The sequence below is a fragment of the Medicago truncatula genome, chromosome 7 (assembly GCF_003473485.1).
Source record: "Medicago truncatula cultivar Jemalong A17 chromosome 7, MtrunA17r5.0-ANR, whole genome shotgun sequence".
Taxonomy (NCBI): Eukaryota; Viridiplantae; Streptophyta; class Magnoliopsida; order Fabales; family Fabaceae; genus Medicago; species Medicago truncatula.
This window is the reverse complement of record NC_053048.1, coordinates 40574327-40596123: the sequence shown is the minus strand read 5'-3', so window position 1 is coordinate 40596123 and position 21797 is coordinate 40574327. Positions and strand designations below refer to the sequence as shown.

General features: G+C 32.0%; 2 protein-coding genes across 2 annotated transcripts; one reads left to right on the top strand and one right to left on the bottom strand.

Moving 5' to 3' along the window:
• The first annotated feature begins 5010 nt into the window (after positions 1-5010).
• On the top strand, positions 5011-7548 carry LOC11435624 (transcription factor MYB52). Its single transcript, XM_003624693.4, has 3 exons — positions 5011-5811; positions 6121-6540; positions 6832-7548. Exons 1-3 carry the CDS (start codon positions 5442-5444, stop codon positions 7110-7112), a joined length of 1071 nt encoding a protein of 356 aa, XP_003624741.1. The 5' UTR covers positions 5011-5441; the 3' UTR covers positions 7113-7548.
• A 7508-nt stretch (positions 7549-15056) lies between these two features.
• Positions 15057-18922, bottom strand: LOC11432649 (WUSCHEL-related homeobox 11). The gene is made up of 3 exons (XM_003624692.3): positions 18263-18922; positions 16403-16605; positions 15057-15383 (listed from the first exon to the last, which is right to left on the bottom strand). Exons 1-3 carry the CDS (start codon positions 18852-18854, stop codon positions 15360-15362), a joined length of 819 nt encoding a protein of 272 aa, XP_003624740.1. The 5' UTR covers positions 18855-18922; the 3' UTR covers positions 15057-15359.
• Between the last annotated feature and the right edge of the window lie 2875 nt (positions 18923-21797).

The window sequence follows — 21797 nt, the reverse complement described above, 5'->3', positions numbered from 1 at the left end:
GAACCAGAGGCAAAAAGGACGGAAAATAATTAGCAAAGCTCGTTTATTTTGAGTTTTTCTATAAGCAATATGCATTATGCAAGTATAATAAAATCTATTTACAGAGTGCTAAATAGTACACATTGAAGGCACGTGCATTAGACCACTAAAGAAAAGAAAGATTTCATTTCATGTATGCAAGCAAGAGATAAAAAAAAAAATACATTGATGAGATCCATTATTTTAAAATAAAATAAAATTAGAGATTAATTAAATTTTTTATTTATATTTGATTAATGATTTACTTATTAAATTAGGAGTACAAAATTAGTTTTTTTTTTTTTAATCCTTCCAAAGAAGTAACTTTTTCTATTTATATCGCCCTTACACTTTTTTTGTCATACTATAAATCTATAATGTTATGGTAGAAGGGTCAATTTAAGTTTTGGAAAAATAATGATTACATTGATAGAGTTGATGAGGTTACAAACTTACAATGCAAACGACAATTTAAAACTGATTCTGGACAGATGATAATGTTGTATGTTGTACGTGTTATTTATGTTGATCACACACACACGTACATAATTAACGTTAGTAACGTCGACCATATCATCAAGAACATTAATATCATATTATATAGATACGTGGCATAGTGGGGTTATATCACGTGCGATAATTTTGTTGGTTTGCAAAGAAATGGAAGGAATCTTGAGATGATGGGATTGGGACATTGGGTGAGCCAAACAGAACGCAAAAACAAGAAGAAATGTGTGTAAGTGGCAATGCAAAGAGAGTACGTTTTTATAACAACCAAACAAAGCAAGTAAGAATGGGTAACAAATGGTGTTAATGTCTCCTACACAAGATGCAATAAGATCTCTTCTTTTGGTCAAAGTAAGAACTAGTAAAACCCATCATTTCGTACTTTCTTTTTTACCTCAGAAAATTAATAAAGCTTTTCCTTTGAATTTCACCTTTTTAACTCTTTTTGTTTCAGCCTCATACTCATGCATTTCGTGTGGTTTTACTTTTACAGCTAGCTTCTCTTGTCTTATCCTCCTATTCTCATCTCAAATTCACTAATTCTTTTATGGAAATTAAATAATTCTCATATGGAGAACCACGAGTTAACTTCAATCAAAAATTTGGATTTGATAAATGAGTAGTATTAATTAGTAGAAGATCTTGGTTTAAGATTAAAAAATTTATCAACAAGTGCCGGTAACATAACAAAATTTGGGTTCGATTTCTAAAGTTGTTCATTTGAATGATAGCAAAATTCTGTGTATTAAATCTAGATGTCTCACATTGCTCCTTCAAGAATAATAAAAGGCGTCTCCTTCATGTTCTGTGTATTAAATATAGTTAGTGGAGTAATTAAATGATTAAAATGTAATAAATATGGATACGTCACTGAAAAAGAATAATAAAAGTTTTATTGATATTATAAATTTGACAAATAATTTAAGACAAAGAAAAATATGCTTCGGGTCATATATTATAGTTACGGTTGGTTAAAAAAACATGTTTTTACTCTTAACCAAGAAATTGTAATTACCAAAGGCGTCTCCCTAAGTAATAAACACGATTATACTAAATCACATGCACGCCATAAAGATCATGAAAGGGAGAAAAGAAAACAACTCAAAGCTAGGGCTACTATAACAAGAAGGAAAATATCAGTTTGTAATTATGTTAATTACGTTGCTGCAAGCAGTGGCGTTGCCAGGATCCTAGAGTAGGGGGTTCAATTTTTTAACTTCGATAAATAAATTTCATTTCATTAATCAAGGTCCAAACACACATAGTAAGCAACTCTATACCCACCACATATTAAGGGTTGTAGAGAACTCACTCAATCATGTGTTCAAAGTAAGGACAAAAACAATACAATAAAAGCTTATTCGAGGATTAAGTACAAAACGAACACCTGATGGGCAAGAGAGGCGAAATATAATATAGGCCAAGACAACAAAAAAGTAGACAAAAGAGGATTAGCCGTTTATCCATAAAATAGAGTGAGTTGAAAGTACAAATAAAGGTTGAGGGTATGCAATAAAAAAAACTATAGTGCAAAAAAAATGGATTATTGGTGTATTTTTCAAAAGTTGAGAGGATGCATGTGCATCCCCTGACTTGTACGTGGCTCCGCCACTGGCTACAAGCTCCTAGCTTTACACACACTGATAAGAGAAATAGAGAGTTCAAAACGTTCTGAACTGTAATGAGAATAGAGAGGATGAAGAGAGTTTTGTTTATGGTGAAAATTGTAAAATTGTTATTGATTATGATACAAGATACTTAGATGTATCAAATGAATACAAACATGTACTTATAGGCTAAGTTGAGTAACTTGCACTACAAGCTACTAACAAACTAACTAACTAGTTAGTTACAACAAACATAGTTGGATTTATCCACAACAAATAAAAATCAACAATGGTGTTTTTATTTTGATTGACCTTTTCATTTTTTTTTCACTCGAGAAGCTTGAATTGGGAAAGGGTCAAATTCATTGATAGCTTACGAAATTATTTATTAATAGAAAAGAGAATGATCGAATCAGTTGATGGATTTGTTTTGTTACATGTATACATGAGATCCTTGTTACATGCACATAACCACCTTTTTTTATATTATAGTACTCCATAGAAAACTAACATCATTAATTATGTGATATATTCCTTACTTCAAAGCGATCAATTCAATAATTCCAGCATAATCTGATAATTTATTTATTTTTTTAGCTTAATTTGCATGATTAAGAGCATGTATCAGTCCTTGTTGTAATACTACCTACCACAAGCCCTTCGTGCGCGTGCAGCTAAATTGAGTTTCATACATATCAAGAAAGAATACATGTTTTTTTGTTTAATTGCATATCAAGAATATATGTCGCACAAGAGTTTAATATAATAAGTTTATATCAAAGTGGCTCGATATGTACAATAAGTTTTACTATAATACTATTGTATAATTTGAATAGGTTCTGTTTGCTACATATCTAAGCTTTTTAAAACTTTAGTCTCAACCGACGGCATTAAAGTACAAAATTACGGTATTAGATAGAATACTTAATTTGGTCTGAATTTCCATTAGCACGTGATCATCTATTTTAATTTGGAAGAAAGAAGCTAAGTGCGGCCATTATATAAAAATGTCCAAGAAAACTTAATTTTATATGTATTTTAGTTTACATTTGCACAAAATTATCGCAATGTATACCAAACATATCTAGTTTCAACGTCCCTTTGAACCAAACCAATGCAAGCATCAAGTTACCTTTTCCAAAATGTAGGTTCGACTTTCAATTCAAATTGTTCATATATTTTATGATTATAAAAAGTTAGATGAGTTTGATTCTCAAGGCTCCTCAGGGTCATACCAAACCTAAAAGCTCAAGGAATACATATGTACGTACATACAAATCATTCATCGAGAAAGTCCTCACATCGACAACTGAAATTGAACCACCAACATTGTAGAACCCAACATTTGAGTTAAAGTGTCAATGTTACTAAGAAAAATGTTCTTTTTTAAAGAAGTAAGAAAAATGTTAAATGCATGTTAAGTAATTTATTTTAGGCTTAATGATGAGTTTCGTCCTTGCAATTAGGTGTCATTTAAAAATTAGTCTCTGTAATCGCTAATCCTGACAATTTACCCTTGCATTGTTTAATCATTTAAAATTTCGTCATTTGACCAACTTAATCACTGTCAAATCATCAAACTAACAAAATGGCATGGGAATGGACAAAAATACCCTAATTGCAAGGACGAAACACATTATTAAGCCTTTATTTTAAAGAGAAGATATTGAGTTGATCAGTGAGGGACAGGTGGTGAGATTGATGGATGGTTTTAAGTTTGTTTGTTAGCTTTGAAAATCATATGTTTTCCGTTCCCTTTGAAAAAGCAAAAAAAAGGACTAAACAAAAAGACAAACAGATTCTGTTTTTCTGCCCAAACCCCGAGTGAGTGTGTGTGCAAGCACAAGCACATCCAGCAAGAAAAGAAGAAAATAAAAACTCAAAACACCATGCATTTGTTTTGTTTTGTTTTTGTTGTGACAACCCACACGAGCGGTTTTCGAACTCTATGTACTGTGTCCATCAACCAACACTTTTCCAGAGACACAAACCAAAGCCCCATTCAACACTACTTTTATTCTTTAATTTTACACTAATAATAAGTGAGGTGAATTTAGGGAAAGCACATTATCAAAGATTATTGGGTGGAACAATTTTTTTAGTCCTAAAGCGAATTTTAGATTAAAGTGAGGTGAGTTTTAGATTAGCAACTAAGGGTTAACACTAAAAAAAATGTATATTTAAATTGTGAGTGAGCTAGACAAACACTCAGCAATAACTTAATTTTACGAAGCTCTAGAATATAGAAATCGTTAAAATGAAGATTACTCATTGCAATTGAACTTCATAAAACTCCTATCAATCTGTTTGATTTGATGGTGTGTTTTTCAAACTCATGGTTTATAGATGTAAAAAAGGAGAAGCTCCAAAAGTAACTTTCACCCTAACGCAAATTTCTGCCGCACTTTCACCAACTCTACACCATGTCAAATACATGCTACGTCATCAAAATTTTGTCAAACTCGTCACAAATTTAAACATGCATTAAGTTATTACAAATTTAGATATGCAATAAATTTGTTGGGCATTGTTAATTTTTACTAGTTTAAAGAATACTAAAATTTATGAAATCCTTTTTAAATATATTTTTTCTTTTGTTGTTTACATATGTTTCCTCCATTGCGATCTTTAAACACATATATTTTTTTTCCATTCGAACTTTAATTCGTCACAATCATAAATTAATTATAAACGATTTTTGCTATTTTTTAAAGAAGTTAAACAAGTCCACTAAAATTGACGATTTCAACTATTAATCTCTTAATCTAATGGTCCATTTATCTCTTGATCTCATTTCCCCTCTCTCTCTTCAAGTGAAAACATAATTGTGTGGGCTCGAATCTTTTATGTACCTTTTGCTACCTCCAAACTCACCGAAGGTTGAAAAAAACCTCATTCAATTTCCTATTTCTTTTCTCTCCTTTAAAACGTTCCTGTTTTCTTTTCATTCTTATAAATTTATAATAACTCAACCCCACCTTGTGAAAGTTGAAACTCTCTGCTTTAGTTCTCTCTTCTTCCTTTCCCCTTTTCTTTATTCCTAACTCTTATCTCTCTTCTGTGATTCATTTTTCACTCACGGGTGAATCAGAGAGAGATGGAATATACAACAATGCTATTAAATCTTTCACTCTTTTCATTTTTCATGTAATAGAGTAACAAAAATACTCTTTTTCTTTCATTTTCATGCCTCTTTTTCCTCTTCTAGCATTTTGTAACTTCCTAGGTGATAGATACAAGTTAGAATAACAATAACCAGTTTCTGATTCTGATTTTTACAGTTTTGTTTTTCACTTGAGTCTCTCCACCATGACTTCACAAAAGTTCAACAATGGTGATATGAGTCTTTTTCCTTTAGCTCCTATTCCTTCAACTCATCCTTTTGATTCCAAAGCTCTTCCTTTGACAAACCTTGAAAAGGGTCTTCAGATTTTGAGACCCTCAATGTTTAAGTCCAAAGTAGAAGATGGGTGCTTTGAGGTTCAAGGAAAAAACCTGTCTTTGAAACTTGGTAATGAAGTAGAAGATAAAAGCTCTGTTTCTGTGAAAGTTGGATACTCTAAGCTTTGTTCTAGAGGTCATTGGAGACCAATAGAAGATGCTAAACTTAAGGAGCTTGTTGCTGAATATGGTCCTCAAAATTGGAACTTGATAGCAGAACATCTTGAAGGAAGATCAGGTGATTCATCCTCACCTTATTTTTAAGAAAATATCATAAGTTTATGTTTGGATAGATTCTAGAGTAAGTGCATGTTTGGATTCATGAAGAGTTTAGTATAATCATGTTATGTCACAAAGTGATATTAACAAAAGTTGTATTTTTTTACCTTCAACAAAATCAACATAACATATCAATGTGATTTTAAAGTATTTTTTTGAAGTAGTATTTCTAAAGTTTAATACTTTTTTAATATTTATAAATTGGGGTGTGAAAAAAATCAAACCTTGCATGTATTTTAATATATATATTTTTCAATTTTAATTGCAGGAAAAAGTTGTAGATTAAGGTGGTTCAATCAGCTAGACCCAAGAATCAACAAAAAAACCTTTTCTGAGGAGGAAGAAGAGAGGCTTTTATCTGCTCATAAAATGTATGGTAACAAATGGGCTATAATTGCTAGACTTTTTCCAGGGAGGACAGATAATGCAGTGAAGAATCATTGGCATGTGATCATGGCTAGAAGACATAGGGAACAGTGTACTGTGTATAGAAGGAGAAAGCCAGTTGTTGTTGAAAGTCTTTCAAAGGATTTAAAGTTAAGTCTTTCAAACAATGCAGCTAGTGATTCAACTATCTCAAGCACCATTGATGGAAATGTCTCAACTTGCACTAATCTTTTACTCACTCCTTCTTCAGCTAAACTAGTTGTTCCTGTTGAGAATCACCAAGGCTATGGATCACTAATGGGTATGCAATATTTAATAAACTAGTATAAAACATGGTTTTAAGTTGCGATTACGATTCCGCTACAAATATTTATATTGCGGTAAAATGTAGGCAAATGGACCGATGCCGTCACATTTACAATTGTGATGTTTTTGCATATACTGTAAGTGTATGTTTAGAATCATGATGAGGTTTGCAAAATTACAGCGGTTCATCGTAAATTTGCTAAACTATATTGTAGTTATTACTTTTTTCATGTCCAAACTTAATTGTTACATAACATATGTTACATTATGTGATGTGTAATTGCAGACAAATCTAGAGAAAGTGTGGTGGCAACTAGGGATGTGAATTTTGACAAGTATTTTGGAGCTTGTAAGAAGAATGAACAAGTGGAAAAGCTAAAGCTAATAGATGTGGTGGTGGACCAGTCCAATTTTTCAGATTCAAACTCTGAAGTATCAGTATCTGAGTCAGTTACCACCAATAGGTCCAATATCTCAATTTCTGGTGAAAGTGAAAATGTTGGTGTTAAGATTAACATGTTACTACCATTCATTGATTTTCTTGGAGTAGGAGCTATACAAAGCTAAATGGTTAGGAAAGTGAGGGTAGTCAGATGCAAGGGAACCGTTTGTGTTGGGTGAAAATGAGTCTGCTGTAGTGTATTCCCTTGTGTACAGTTTGTTCCATAAAAGGCAAAAAGTAAAAAGTGAAAAAAATGAATTGAGGGAAAAATGGAAGAAAAAAATAGGCATTAGTTAAGAAGAGAGAGAGATAGTGTGTCTGTTATGAAAGTGATGATGACTTCGGAGTAGTTATGAGATTTAAAGAAGTATAATAAATTGTATAAACTCCTGGTTTTGGACTGTTTCTCATATAGCAGAATACTAGTCTAGGGGCCTTGTTTGTTATGCTGTGGTACTTTTGGCATTTTGTTAAACAGAAGCCAAAGTTTTATGACTTGGATGGATGGATGTACACTTCTTTATTACATAAATCAACCAACTAACCTGCCTTTGAATTACTCTTCTCAGTGCTGAATCATGTCATTGGTTTTTGTGCTTTTTCTTTTGGCTATTTCTTTGCTGTTTATATGTTTGACCATATTTGACATGCTACTGGCTTAAGCCAATTGTTTTGTGTCTATATTTGTTCAATTAATTAACTTTTACATCTTCAATGCAAACTTATTTTTGGCCAACTCTAACATAAATCTTATTACAGATGTTCTTAAAGGTAATTACTTCTTAAAAAGATGTTCTTAAAAATTCACCCCCTCGTGGCAATGAGAAGACATTGTCACGGGGGATGAGTTTTTTCTAGGGAGATAAAGAAATTGGAAGGGAAGGGAGATGAACAAGAGAAAAAGGAGGGATGAAGAAGAAGAAGGTCTTGTTTTTAAATTTGAAATTTTGATATTTACGTTTTTTCAATTTCGTCCCTCTGAACATTTGTGGTTTTGGTTTTTGTCCCTATGAACATTTCGTGAGCAACTTTTGCCAACTCAGAAACTGCCACGTGTGTCTCCGTTACACACCAATGCTTTTTTGTTGATGGAACCTGACGGCAAGGATGATTTCCAAAAGGTTTCGAAATTACAAGGGTTGTTTTAGAACAAAAAAACTTACGGGGACTAAAACCACATATTTAAGCCAACTATTTATTTCACATTCGGGGACCAAAATTGCTATTACCTTTTTTTTAAATATATATAAAAAAAATAGGGAACTGGCATGAGCCATTGAATGCATCCGCCCCTAGTTAAACCTCAAATAATATATATTTTTTGGATGCACATACATGAGTTATAAAATTTAAAAGAGAAATGATATTAAGTAATGTGACTAATTTTTTATTTATTTATTTATAAATTTTATCATTTACGCGTGTGTCTAAGTACCATTGATTTGAGGTTTATGTCCAACTATATATTTCTTGGCCTCATACAAATCGGACACACTCCTTGTTTTCACATGTCATTATCAATGATGTGAGTCATGTTCAGTCTAACAGAAAAAAATGAGATTTGAAATTGTGCTTAAGAGGAATAAAGGGTATATTAGGCATGACAAGCACACGAAAATTGGAGAGGGTGTGGTACCATTTTCTGGAAAACGTGTCATTGATCAGTTGATGACTGTTATTGTTACCGAAATAAAGGAGAATTAGGCACAAATGGGTACCCAACAAAAATTTGGTGAGGATGAAATCTGTGAAAGAAACAATGTGCTTTAATATTGTTTTTTTTAATAAAAATATTTAGTTATGAAATTCTCTACTAGAACCCAAGTCATGAGCAAAATGTCTAACTACATTACCCATACTCTTCTTTTGGTGCAATGCATCATCCAAACTTTTAAGCTTTAACAAATCATACAATTTTTAAAAAAAAATATGGTACTAGAAGTGGAAATGATTTGTAAAGTTCTAAGTTGTTTTAGAAAGTCTGTGTGATTGTGAAGGATAAATCTTTGTATTACATTCATCATGAAAAACGTGATATTAGAGTTCAGTTCAATGTGACTGCTGGTATTTGTCAATTCAGCATTAATTCCGTTACTACGCCTCTAAAGTAAGATTTAAAACATTGGGCCTTTTGTCTCATGTTAGGTCTTTTTCATTAATGTGGGCTTAGTCCCTTTAAAGGGGTCATTCTTTTAAGGGTTGCTCTTTTGACCTCCCTATTTGCTCAAAGAGTCTATAAACAACGTCCGATACATATCTACCGAATAACTCATAGACACTTGGGAGTTACGAACCGAATGACTTTGGAGTCAAAAGAGCAAAATTCCTTTCGTTTATCCATTTTCCAAAGCAACAAAAGCTAGAAAAGCATAGAGAGCAGAATGAAGAAGGGTTTGAACTTTGGACATTTTTAAAACTTCTTTTGTATCCCTTACCAACTGAACTACCTATATCGACACGATATTGTGTGTTGAATCTTTTTATTTCTTTGATTTAGAAGTCTTTGATAATCTTGCATTTAATTTCTTGTTAAGGTTGATGCCATACACGTTGTGATTTTACTAATTTAGTATGCTATGCTTGCTCTCAATTTTACTCCATAATTGTTATCTACTTCTGTCATGTTGTAATTTTTTTCTTCCATTTCGTGATATATTGCGATTTTCTGCACCATATTATTGGATTGGTACTGCAGTATAGTTTTTTAGTCATTGCGTGTAATGAGTTCTATCTTTCCTGTAGTATTATTATATTACTAATCCACGTGCACATATATATATTTTTTAAGAATAAAAAATGGAATATATTAACTAAGGCGATGATACCTCCCTAGCACAAGGTGTACCAAGGAAGCCATCTCAAGAAACAATCAGTCAAGTATTATAATTACAAAAACACGGTCAGTCGATACCCAAACAAATCAAAGGGTCCGACTACCATCTATGAGAACCGTACATGAAAGTGACATTATTAGCCTTCAGCCACCAAAATGAGTGGTATTTAACTCTATCTAAAAGCTGAATAATGGGGACTTGGATGTTATTAAAAATCCTGTTATTACGCTCATTCCAAACCTGCCAAACTCACAAAAGCCATAAAAGCTGTAGAAACGATCGACCCTGCTTCGAGTGACCTGTATAATGAATAAACTGAAAAAAGTGATCACTACTAATATTATTGGGGTCTACTCCAGTGATGTCAATCCAAGACCTGATTAGCTGCCACAAGGACCCAAAAACATCACAATGAAGGAACAAATGAACCGTTGATTTGTCAGCGGCACAACCTGCCACACATCTCGCAGCTTCATGGTGAATAATCCCGCGCATCAAAAGATTGGTCTTTGTTGGTAACCTATCTTGCAACAGTCTCCAGGCGAAGATTGAGACCTTTAGAGGTACCTGTTTGTGCCATACAAGATCCAACATGCCGTCACCAACGGGATGTATCTGCGTAGTCAGAATTTGATAAACACCACGCATAGTGTAACCACCGACAATGTCAGGATCCCACTACCACCTGTCAGGAATATCAGGATGCTAAGTAAAACCATTAATAAAATTCCTACACTCCGCTAGCATCTCTTCCTCCCACACCCACAATCTTCTCCTCCACCTCCACGCCAGTCCCCCTTCCTCCTAACCAAGGGTGTGCACCTCAGTCACCGTACTCAACTTATTTGTCGCTAAATCAAATAAAGGAGTAAAGCGTTTGCACGGAGGAACCTCTCCTAACCACCTGTCATGCCAAAATAAAGTATTCGATTCATCCCCTACCCTTCTCGACACCCTATCTATAAACCAACCCCCATCGACTTCTCCTACCTCATCCCTAATCTTCGCTATTTCCATCCACCAAGAAGAAACTCTCCGACCCCCAAAACCCTATACCAGAACCCATCTCTGTCTACCAGCATCCTCCAACACCATTTTTCTAATAAAGCTATATTAAACTCCATCAAGTGTCTGACCCCCAACCCTCCAAACTCCTTTCGAGAACAAACAGTGCTCCAAGCGAGCCAAGAAATTTTCCTGTTATTCTCACTCCCTCCCCAAAAATTTTTGTTAAAAATAAATTCAATGGAAGAGATAATACCTGATGGAGCTTTGAAGAAGGAAAGAACATAGATAGGCAGAGAGGTCAGGACAGAATTGAGAAGAATCAACCGACCCGCAAAAGATAGAAAACGGTTTTGCCATCTCGACAATCTAGACTTAATAGTATTCAAAACCGGATCCCAGAACAATAACCTCCGATGATCTCCTCCAATCGGAAGGCCCAGATACACAAACAGAATCTTATCCACCTTACAATTCAAAATGGAAGCCGCCTCATTCAACTAAGATTCCGCAATATTAATACCAACCAAAAGACTTTTATGAAAGTTTACTTTCAAACTAGACATATTGAAATTCCCAACAAGCATATGACCAAGATGTTTCTAGTGAACTTTATCTATGGAGTTAGTACTATACCCTTTATTTAAATAAGGACCTGAAAATAAGTCCTTATTATATAGAACATCGAATCTAATATACGTCTGTATAATTTAATAGACATACCAACCAATAGAATTTATATACTACTATCTCACATGGTTATACTTATACTAAGTAGGTTAATTTATGTTATGCGATATTATTGAAATCCAACACAATTATTACAAACATCCGTCTGATTTGCGTTGGTTATATTGGTCGGTGGGAGTATCAAGTTAATTACGGAATGGGTGTTATTTAATTTTTTTTTTTTTTGAGCAAGGAATGGGTGTTATTTATCCAAAGAAAAATACACACAGTAGCCATATGCACTTATAACAAAAATGTAAGCTGATTTAAATTGTATGTTAAGGTGACTTTGGTGGTTGAATTTTTGTTTTTGTTTTAGGATATTTTTCCGAAGGATCCTACTTTTATTACTCTACGCAGATTTGTTACCACTTGTACTTATTGTCATCTATTAACTACCTAATTTAACATGTACTTCATCCGTCTTACAATATTATTTATTTATGGTTTGGTCAGAATAGAGATAGAGAGTTAGGATATGATAAATTATTCCTTTAATTTATCATTTATTATTCCTATTTTAATCTTTTGTTTAATGTACCAATAAGATATGACAAATTATTCCTTTAACTTATCATATCCTATCACTCCTTTGTATTTATTAACCTGAGTTTGGATTAAGTTAAAATTAACCTAGTTTATCCCTTTTTTTTTTTTGAATTTCCCTTCAATTCATCTTTTTGAAACGATTTCAGTTCTTTTGAATTCATTTTTGTTTTGTATAAAATTCAATTCCTCTTTTTTTTTTTTTTTTTTAATTCCGCTTCATTTTTAAATGATTTCTCATTCGTTTTTTTTTTTATTATAAAGATTCCTATTGTTGTTTTTCTTCTTATCAATTTCAATTATTTTTCATTGATGGTGCTGTATTACGAAAGTTTGTTACAAAATGTAATTGATTATAAGGGTAATTATATCATTTAATATGATAAAATAATGTTATTCTACTTGTTATCATGTGCGCGTCAAACACATCATAGGATAAATATTATCATGTTTATATCATATCCTGTCTCTATTCATTTTCATATCATATCCTATATTTATCCTATTGTTTAAGGTTAATGTACGATTATTAAGGAAATGATTAATTGTGTTGATTTCAATGGTAAAATTAGTAGCATTTACAAAATCACTCTTATTAATTGTTGTTTGTGGAGTAGTGAAGTTGAATGAAATTCATTAAATAAGGGTATAATAGTGAAAATAATAATAATAAATGCTGCATTGGTATTGTAAAGTGACAATTATTTTGAAAAAAAAAGAAAAATGTTAAAGAGACAATAATTGTGAGACGGAGGGAGTAATTTTTTTATAACTAAAAAAGGACGTACAATATAAAAACGAAACTAAAAGTAAAACAACTTACATGTGAGCTATACCCCAGATAATTGCTTTTCTTCCATCTGTTTTTGCTCATCCCCGTCAAAGTAGGCGAACGTGAGTTAACTCATGCATGTGTATTTTTAGCGCGAATTAACTCACACGAATGTATTTTTCAGCGTGAGTTAACTCACGTAGGACGGGAGTGGAAAAAAACAGATGGAAGAAGAGCAATTCTCAATACTCCAGATTTGTATGGAGGCCCAAGCCCTATAGAATTAGTGAAGGCGATTCATATTGCTCAACAGACCTTTAAAATTTGCTCACACTTTTAATTTTTTTTTTTATGTACATTCTAATAGGAGTTTACATAAAATTTATTGAACGAAAGTTACGACCCGATCGATTGTACAAATCGAAAGATATATTGAACGACCATCTTATAATTACTCTTCAATAAAAAGACTATGTTTTTTTTTAAGAAGTAAAAAGACTATTTTTTTTTTTTAAAGTATGTATAAAGACTATGTTAGTAACTAGTATTATTACGGCTATCATTGGAATTTTATTTTTTTTAAAGTATGTAAAAAGACTATGTTAGTAACTATGTACATCTTATAACTCTTGTGTGAATAAACAATATTCACAAAAGACCATTTATGCCTTAAAAAAAGGTTTTCTTGGAAGTGAAGGTTCAATGAAGGTACGTAGTCTTGTTAAAAGAGAGACAAATAGCTGTCTCTATGATGGTTAACATTTGTCAGGCTTCCCCTATTTTGCTCATTGAGAAAAGAATACATATAGATGGGAAAAAGTTAGACAACAATAGTCAAAGAGAGTTTGATATGTTCCCAAACCCAACCATGGACTAATTCAAATATTCCTTGCACTTTTGTTTGTTAATTCCCCACACCAATTCCTTGTCGCTCTTTCTATGATTCCTTCAAGGATATATGTGAAAAGTAACATTTCCATGCATGTGATCATCTTATTATATATAATTTTTTGTTTAAGATTAAGCCTTATCTATCATTTATGTTTTAATTATAAACAAATATGGTTAATTAAAGCCCCATCTTGGGTGATTTTATCATGTATGGTTTCTCTCTGATGATTTACTTTCTTGTTTATCTTGTGCGGTGGTTGTAGCCTCTTTTTTGTTGACAATACTCTTTTGTATAGTTGAGGTAATCTACTACTTGTATTTCACTCTCTAATTAAACAACCAATGAAGAAAACTTGTCATGATTACAAAATAATTTTTTAAATCAAGTTTTGCGAAATAATATTTTCTGACCTTATGAAATGATACATGATTAGTTGGATTTCTACTTGCAATCCATGACATTTATGTTAATTGTTGCACTTAGTGGTTCAGGGTTAATATGTATATTTTTAAATGCAAAGCAGATATGCGTTTAAAAAAAGTACAAGGAGTATTCAAGTCTCAAACGCATTACAAGATGGACAACATAAGACTTTGATGAGTCGGGGCCTTGTCGAGGAGCAGTTTTCAAGAAAATGCGATAACTTTTTCCGGATTAACACTCTTCCAAACCTTAGAAATGATTTGGAGTTGATCCATCGAGAAAGATAGATTTGCCGAGAGAGTCCAATAAGTCAAGTTATTCGAGTAAATACCACTAGTATTATGAACCCAACGATCATCAATCAAGGTTAACAAAACTCCAACTATAAGGCACAAAATATTCGAAACAAACTGGTGTTCCCATACAAATAGCGGTATCCTCTAGGTAAGGTTCGAAACTCGAACATCCTGAATCTAATGGCTCAGACTCCCCAACAACGAGTCTTTCTGGTGAGATACCAAATAGGAGACCATCACTAGCCTAGAAATCATGTCACAAGACGTCGACATGCCATTACCAATAAAAGTGGGTTCTCATTCAGTGTATTAAAACTTGGATCCATCTATAGTATACATATAAAAAAATGGCACAATTTATTCCTCGTTTGTCTTCCTTTCACATGTAGATTTCCCTTCTATTTTATAGGAACGGTAAAAAAAAAAAAGGATAGGAACCATTATTCTTAGTAAAACATCGCATTCTTTGTTGTTGACCGAACCAACTATTTTTCTAAAAATGATGGGTTGCTTATACCTTATCAATGCATCATTTTGAAACAAAATAATAAGAAAAATATAAGATATGCATATATCGAAGAAACTGAATGAAATATATATAGATTGAACAACTTGACTTTCAAAAGTGCATGTTTTTGTACTAGGAACAAGATATAAGAACAAACAGTATACATATTTGCTAAGATATATAGATTTTTGGATAATTGCTAAGATATATAGAGATATAAACTTCTTAAAAACTATCACACGTACATAGCTACATATTTATTATTTTGACCGCATATATATGAAATTACGACATTGGTAATAATAGTTAAAAAGAGAGGAGCACACGCATAGGGACCTTCCAACTCCAGCATTAGAGCATGGTCAGTTCAAACTTGTGCTGACTTTGATACCTGTAAACCAAAGTTTAATAATCATGATACACAAAAAAACTCCTTAATTACTGGAGTAGTAGGAATTCAAAATAATGTAAGTGAAAAATATTATGTTTAGTGAATTAAAACATAGGAGTAGACTATTTTTTATATGACAAGATTAGAACATAGGAGTAGATAAATCCTAAGTAGCTTTAGTTCAATGTGATCACTCCCAAAACATTTTGAAGTGAATGTTTTCATATAACATGTTTCTATACAATAACTCTAAAAAATATATTTCTATACAATAACATATTGAACAATTTAGATATATGTGTAAAATTGTTTTCTTGGATATGTGTAAAATTGTTTTACATTTATTGTATGTATGATATGCTCGATATTTTCAAGAGTTTAATTAATATGTTTTGTAAGACCATCTCATATGGTGAGGTCTTCATCATTTAAGATCCGGCACCTAATAGGTATCTTTATTGGAGATTTTTTTTTTGGGTGTTGGAATCATTTAAAACCCCATTCTTAAGTGGGCTCCACACTACTTTTTATTAAAATAATCGTTGTATTGTTGAAATGTAAATGATGAAGAGTTAGTGGTGGGACCGGTTTAGACATTTTGTTAGAGGATCTCTATTGTAGTGATTGAGTGTTTATTAGATACTGTTATTAAAATATTATTAAAGAGTGACGTGTTCACGTGAGACCAGTTTAAGAACTCTAAATTTAGGGTTTCCATTATGGATGCTCTAAATATACAATTATTTTACACATGCATCAAATAATGTATTGTCACATCAATTAATGAATACGAAAATCTATGTGATTTTCATATTCATTTATTGATGTGACAACAAATCGTTGAATACATTTTAAAATGATTGTACCTACACATATGTGCACATGTGTGTGAATTAATTTTCAAATTAGTAGACATAAGGATTGAAAAGAAAATAAAGAACAATGATTAAGATGTGACAACACAATATTTAGAATAGAAACAATTGATTTGAAGATGTATGATGGTATGTGGCAAGTACCAGAAAGTAGCTTTCACCATGGTGCAAGCTCTGAATCAAGATGCCATGTTCATTTGTGGGAACTGGCACACCAGAGGAATGAACTAACATCACATCTTCTCCAAACACTGTTTTGATGTCTAGTGGCCCTGCTTGAATTTCTGTTGCAATCCCATTGATAAACACTGTTGCCAATCCTGTTACAGTACTAGCACCTCCAAATCCTTAATAATACCAAAATATTGTTAGAACTTGACCAAAAAAAAATAAAAAATAGAACATCACCTTACATATTGGTCAAATACAAAAATTAAAGCATAAAAGAAGTTGATCTCATTAATGTTTCAGCAAACACTTTGAATCTCAATTTACTCCTGAATTTCATATCTCAATCACTGAAAAAAATGCAAGAAAACAATATGTAACGCATGCAATGAACAAAGCAAGTTTTCTTTGATGACCACATTAGGCTAAACTTTCATATGCAGTGGTCGAACCCATTTGTTTGTTTGGGCGTCGGATAAATTCTTTTTGTTTTGGTTCCCTTGTGATTTATTTCCTTGTATATTTTTGAGGTCTTTTTGGCACACTGCTTATTAGAAGCCTCCTTTTTTCTTAATATATTCCATTTTGGTTTGTTAAAAAAAATAACAAAAGATATGAAAATTATGGATTTCTTTTAACCAGTAATTAACATCGTAGTTAACCAAACAATTGAGAGATTAATGAGCTTTTTTTTAACGGTAAAGTTGAATAATTTTATAAAAATGATGGAAAAAAACTAGTAATGTATGGTGAATATTTACTAAGAGGGTAACCATCAGATGAAATGATAATGATATAAAAAATAAAAATAAAAACATAATCTAGGGTTTGAAATTTTTTGTGCAGAAGCAGGAGTATTACTATTGAAGAAAGTCGAAAAAAGTGAGAGAATAAAAAGGAAAGAACAGAAACTGCAGCCGGAAAGTAGCGTTCATGTTTTTCCGGAAAGAACAACTTTCATGCAACAATTCAAACGCGGAACTGTCAAATCAAGGAAAAGCTACCCACTTTATTCTGTACCCATCCTCAAACTTAATCAATCATTCCATAAACATGAACTTTTTTAAACTAAGAGCATGGATGAATTATTTTATTTTTGTGAAGAACCAACTATGAATTCAAATATGCATTAATAACAACTGATAAGAAAATAAATTTTGTAGCATCAGATTTAGAATTTATGCAAGAAAATATATATTGAATAGGAGGAAATATTCCAGCTCAAAGCACATAAAAAATGATCGATCGTAATTGACACATATGATTGGATCTTTCATATCACATATTTAAACTTTGGTTCAAAGCCAGAATTCGGCAATTGATTTGCTATATGTAAATTTCACCATAAATATCCAATGAAAATGTTAAGGGTGACGCTAACCGGTGCACGGTTAGGGATACCAAAAAAAGAAAATTATTAAAAAATGAAACTCTTTTAACTTTTTATTACGATCTCTTATCTTTGTATATGCTTTCTCTAATCTTATTTTTTATATTTTTACAAATAAATCTCATAAAAAGTAAAATAAAATTGATAAACACAACCATGCATATAATAAACAAATTTCTAGTGGGTTTGAAATTTATCAAAATCGGATTAGGCTTTGATGTAATATGTTGGAGTATATCTCGTGTATTTATAAAAAAAAATATTGAAAAAATAATTTTAAGTTAGCTTTTTTGAATAATACAAAATTATTTGTGGAGATTCTAAATGATTTTGAACAAATAATCTTTTGTGATTTTAGTATGAATTGGAGTGCTCCATGGATTTTAAAATAAATTTTTTAGTGATAAAATAAATAATAAATAAATAAAAGACATGCAGCCAATTACCAGAGTGATAGTTGAAATTAGGAGAAAGAGAAGGGCACAAAAGTGATGGTGCAGCTAAAGTTTGATCAACTCCAAGAAAACCCATTTGAGAAGAAACTGAAAACAAACCATCCATGCCTTGTTGACCACTAAGAACACCACCACATGATGAAGAGGAAGAACCGGAAGAATCATTTAAACAAGAAGAGGAACCACCAAAAACCATGGTTGGGTTGGTTTGAACCATATCACAAGGAATTGCACTTGCACCATCGTTAACAACTTGCTGAGGCTGCATCATAGCCATCTGATTTCTTTGCTGATCAAGTGTGGCCTGCTGCATCTGGCGTTGTCGGCGGCGAGATCTAGACCGGCGGTTTTGGAACCAGTAGAAGACGTTGGCGTCACCGACGTTGCCGAATTTCTCAAGAAGTTTTCTTATTTTGATAGTTTCTTCTTTTGGGGGATTCACCATGCCACTGTTGAAGATGGACTCAAGTATGAGAATTTGTTCTGGTTTTGGTGTCCACCTTGACCTAACCGGTTCAGTTTTCTCGGAACCATGTTGGGTTGGAGTGTTGTTGGGGGGGTCATGTTGCATCTTATCTTCCATTCCAATGCACTATAGATAGAAGAAATAACAAAATATGTTTTGTTGAAACTTGAAATGAAACTGAAACCTAGGTAAAATATTAATACTATTAGGGATTTTATATATAAAAATAAAGTACGTGGAGTACAGTATTAGGCTTTGCTGGAAATTGGGTTAATATGAAGAGGTGGAGATTAATGTTATTAAGAAATGAAATTACGTAAGAGTCCTTTATTATTTCCTACCCTCCTCATTTCGAGCCATAGTCAAAGGAAAATCAGGCAGTGTGAGAGTATATTCTTAAATTGATAGTTTTTGAAACAATGAATGTTAGAGGTTGATCCAAATTTCAAAGGTTTTTTATGGTTCGAATCAACAAGGCTCTTGCAATGGATCCTTACGAATGATCATGAATCAGAGAATGTTTGATTATCTATTGTAGTGCAAATCCTTTGAACGACGAAGGTTGGTAGTAATCACAAATGTTGGTCGAACGACAACACGCACGTCTCTACATAGTCCACATTAAAACAAGAGTTGCTTTTTTCAACAATGTTAGCTGAACGGTAGAAAGCTTTAAGAAAATTCACATTCCACTAATGCAGACCGGGGTTTCTAAAATGTGTGAGTGACGATTACTTCAACATAAGAGTTATATGTATAGATAGAACTAGTTATGCATGCTATAAGTTACAGTGTAGTGCATTCCTCTACTTCGTTCTAGTGCATCATTAAAAGCGTATCACTGAATCATAATGTGTCTTACTCAATTATTTATTCTCTCATTTATATGTTCTTATGTGTTTGATAATGTAGGTTTCATAATATGGACAATAATATTAAACCAACTATTTACTATATATCATAAGATGTGAGCGACCAACCAAATTTACATACATATTTTTTATCGAGTTTCTTTGTTACAAGATGCACTAGTTGACTCGCAACCCTAGATGTCATTATTTTCTTTCTTCTGAAGAAGGCTATATGTCATTATGTTGTGTTGCTAACCTCTCTCTTCGCCAATGCTTAGCCTCACCACTCCTCCTCCTCCGCCATATTTTTTGTGATTTCACCGTGTTAGCATGACGAAATTTGTTTATTTCTCATCTTTGTGCGGTAATTTTTTTAATTCCATATTAGGGCCTTGTCTTTTTGATTCATGTAGAAAGATTAACAAAAGACTTTTTTAAATTATAACAAACAGATTTTAAAATATTTAATACTTTTAGTACTTTAAATAAATTTTATAATTTATCCAAAAATAAATAAACTTTATAGCAGGTTTTACACTTTGAAAAATAATTTCTGTTTTTGTTTTTATTTTAAATTTTGATATTTTTTAGATATCAAATACATTTTTTATATTTTTTTTAATTGTATAAATTGATAAAATTACTTATATTGTTTATGAAATAATACAAAAGAGTTCTATCAATTTTTTTATAAGCAAAACTTTTATTGATAGAGAGAAACTAGACGAGATGTGCAAAGTAGCTCCAAAAAAAAAGTATAATAGAATACTATCAATTTTTTGATGTAGATAAAATCTAAAATTGGATAAACGAGTGAAATAATAGATAGAAGAATTTTACATAGTTGCATGGTGCAGCCGCTTAGATCCAAATTTTAAAGAGTACAAGTAAATATGGTTCCATTTTACATATGAATTGAGGTATATATTGATTTTTGTTACTCATATATAATACTTGAGTTCCTTATTTTTTGAAATAAAGTAATTTTTTCGATTATTCCTCATCTTCATTTTTTCGATTGTTCCTCATCTTCATTTTTTGAAATATATTTGAATAAGTGTTGATGTTTGACTCAACAGGAGAGAAAATATATTTATTAAAAAAAAACAGAGAGAAAATATATAAAATGCAAAACTCGATTAAAAATACGCTGTTGATTTTATTTTGTGTCAAAAAAGTTTTTTCATTGGTTTATACGTAGAAGTCTAAATATTAACCCATCGATGAACATTGATATTCATTAGGATCCGAAAAGTTTAGGAGAGGACCAAGTGAAATTTGAATTACTTTGACTCTCAAAAGAAATTGCTCGTTGGTGTGACTTTGAATCGTGTGTGGTGTTCGGGTATTCAAGAGGTGGAGGATCATTTGTTTTGTAGATGTAGCTTTATTGCAAGGATTTGATATGGAATTTAAAAATGGATTGGAACGAGTGTGATTTTACCAAGTAATATTGTTTCACTCCGCGACTATTTTTCATCCTCTTCTTTGGTTAAAAAACATCAAAACATACTTACACTTATTTGGCATGCAAAAATTTAAAAAAAAATTGGGATATCTGGAATGAGATTATTTTTTCTTCCAAAACTTGGAAGGCAGAGGAGATTCTATAAGCAATCAAAGTCACCTCTTAGAGATAGTATATTTCTAGGAAATTAGGCGATCATTGTTTGTATTAAGAATGGTTTTCAAACCCTCTCATTGTCTTAGTCTTGATGTAGGCTGTTTGTGTTTTTTTGCCGGGCGAATATCCCTTGTACTTTTCCCGATTTGTGGGTTAAGTACTTTTTGTAATTCTCTCTTTATCTAATAAATTGTAATCGAAAAAAGGATCCAAACTAAAATTTTTTTTTCTTCGGAAGAACTGTAATGTGCAATATAAATGATATCTTTTGTGTTTTGTGTCTTTCAATCTGAATTACATTTTGTGTGACTACAATTATATTTGCTCTTAAGGCTTTGTTTGGGAGTTTGGAGCGAAGGGGATGGGAGAGTTTTGGAAAAAAGGAAGAAGTAAGTGGAAGAAATAGAAGACATTGGGAGGAGAGGGTTTTGGAGGTTAATTTTTTACTCATAAGAAAATATCCCCCTCATTTGGGAGAACTCAAAAATTGTATTGGGGGAGGGTTTTGAGGGGTTATGGAGGATTTATATAAATTTTTCAAATTCTATATATGTTGTTATAATATTCTTAAAATTAAAAGTATAT

Coding starts and splice junctions, on each gene's coding strand:
- LOC11432649 (XM_003624692.3), bottom strand. CDS start 18,854: ATGGAAGATAAGATGCAACATGACCCCCCCAACAACACTCCAACCCAA. Junction 16,606..18,262: donor TAATTTCAACTATCACTCTG/GTAATTGGCTGC, acceptor GGTATTATTAAG/GATTTGGAGGTGCTAGTACT. Junction 15,384..16,402: donor ATGGTGAAAGCTACTTTCTG/GTACTTGCCACA, acceptor TTTGGTTTACAG/GTATCAAAGTCAGCACAAGT.
- LOC11435624 (XM_003624693.4), top strand. CDS start 5,442: ATGACTTCACAAAAGTTCAACAATGGTGATATGAGTCTTTTTCCTTTA. Junction 5,812..6,120: donor ACATCTTGAAGGAAGATCAG/GTGATTCATCCT, acceptor TTTTAATTGCAG/GAAAAAGTTGTAGATTAAGG. Junction 6,541..6,831: donor AGGCTATGGATCACTAATGG/GTATGCAATATT, acceptor GTGTAATTGCAG/ACAAATCTAGAGAAAGTGTG.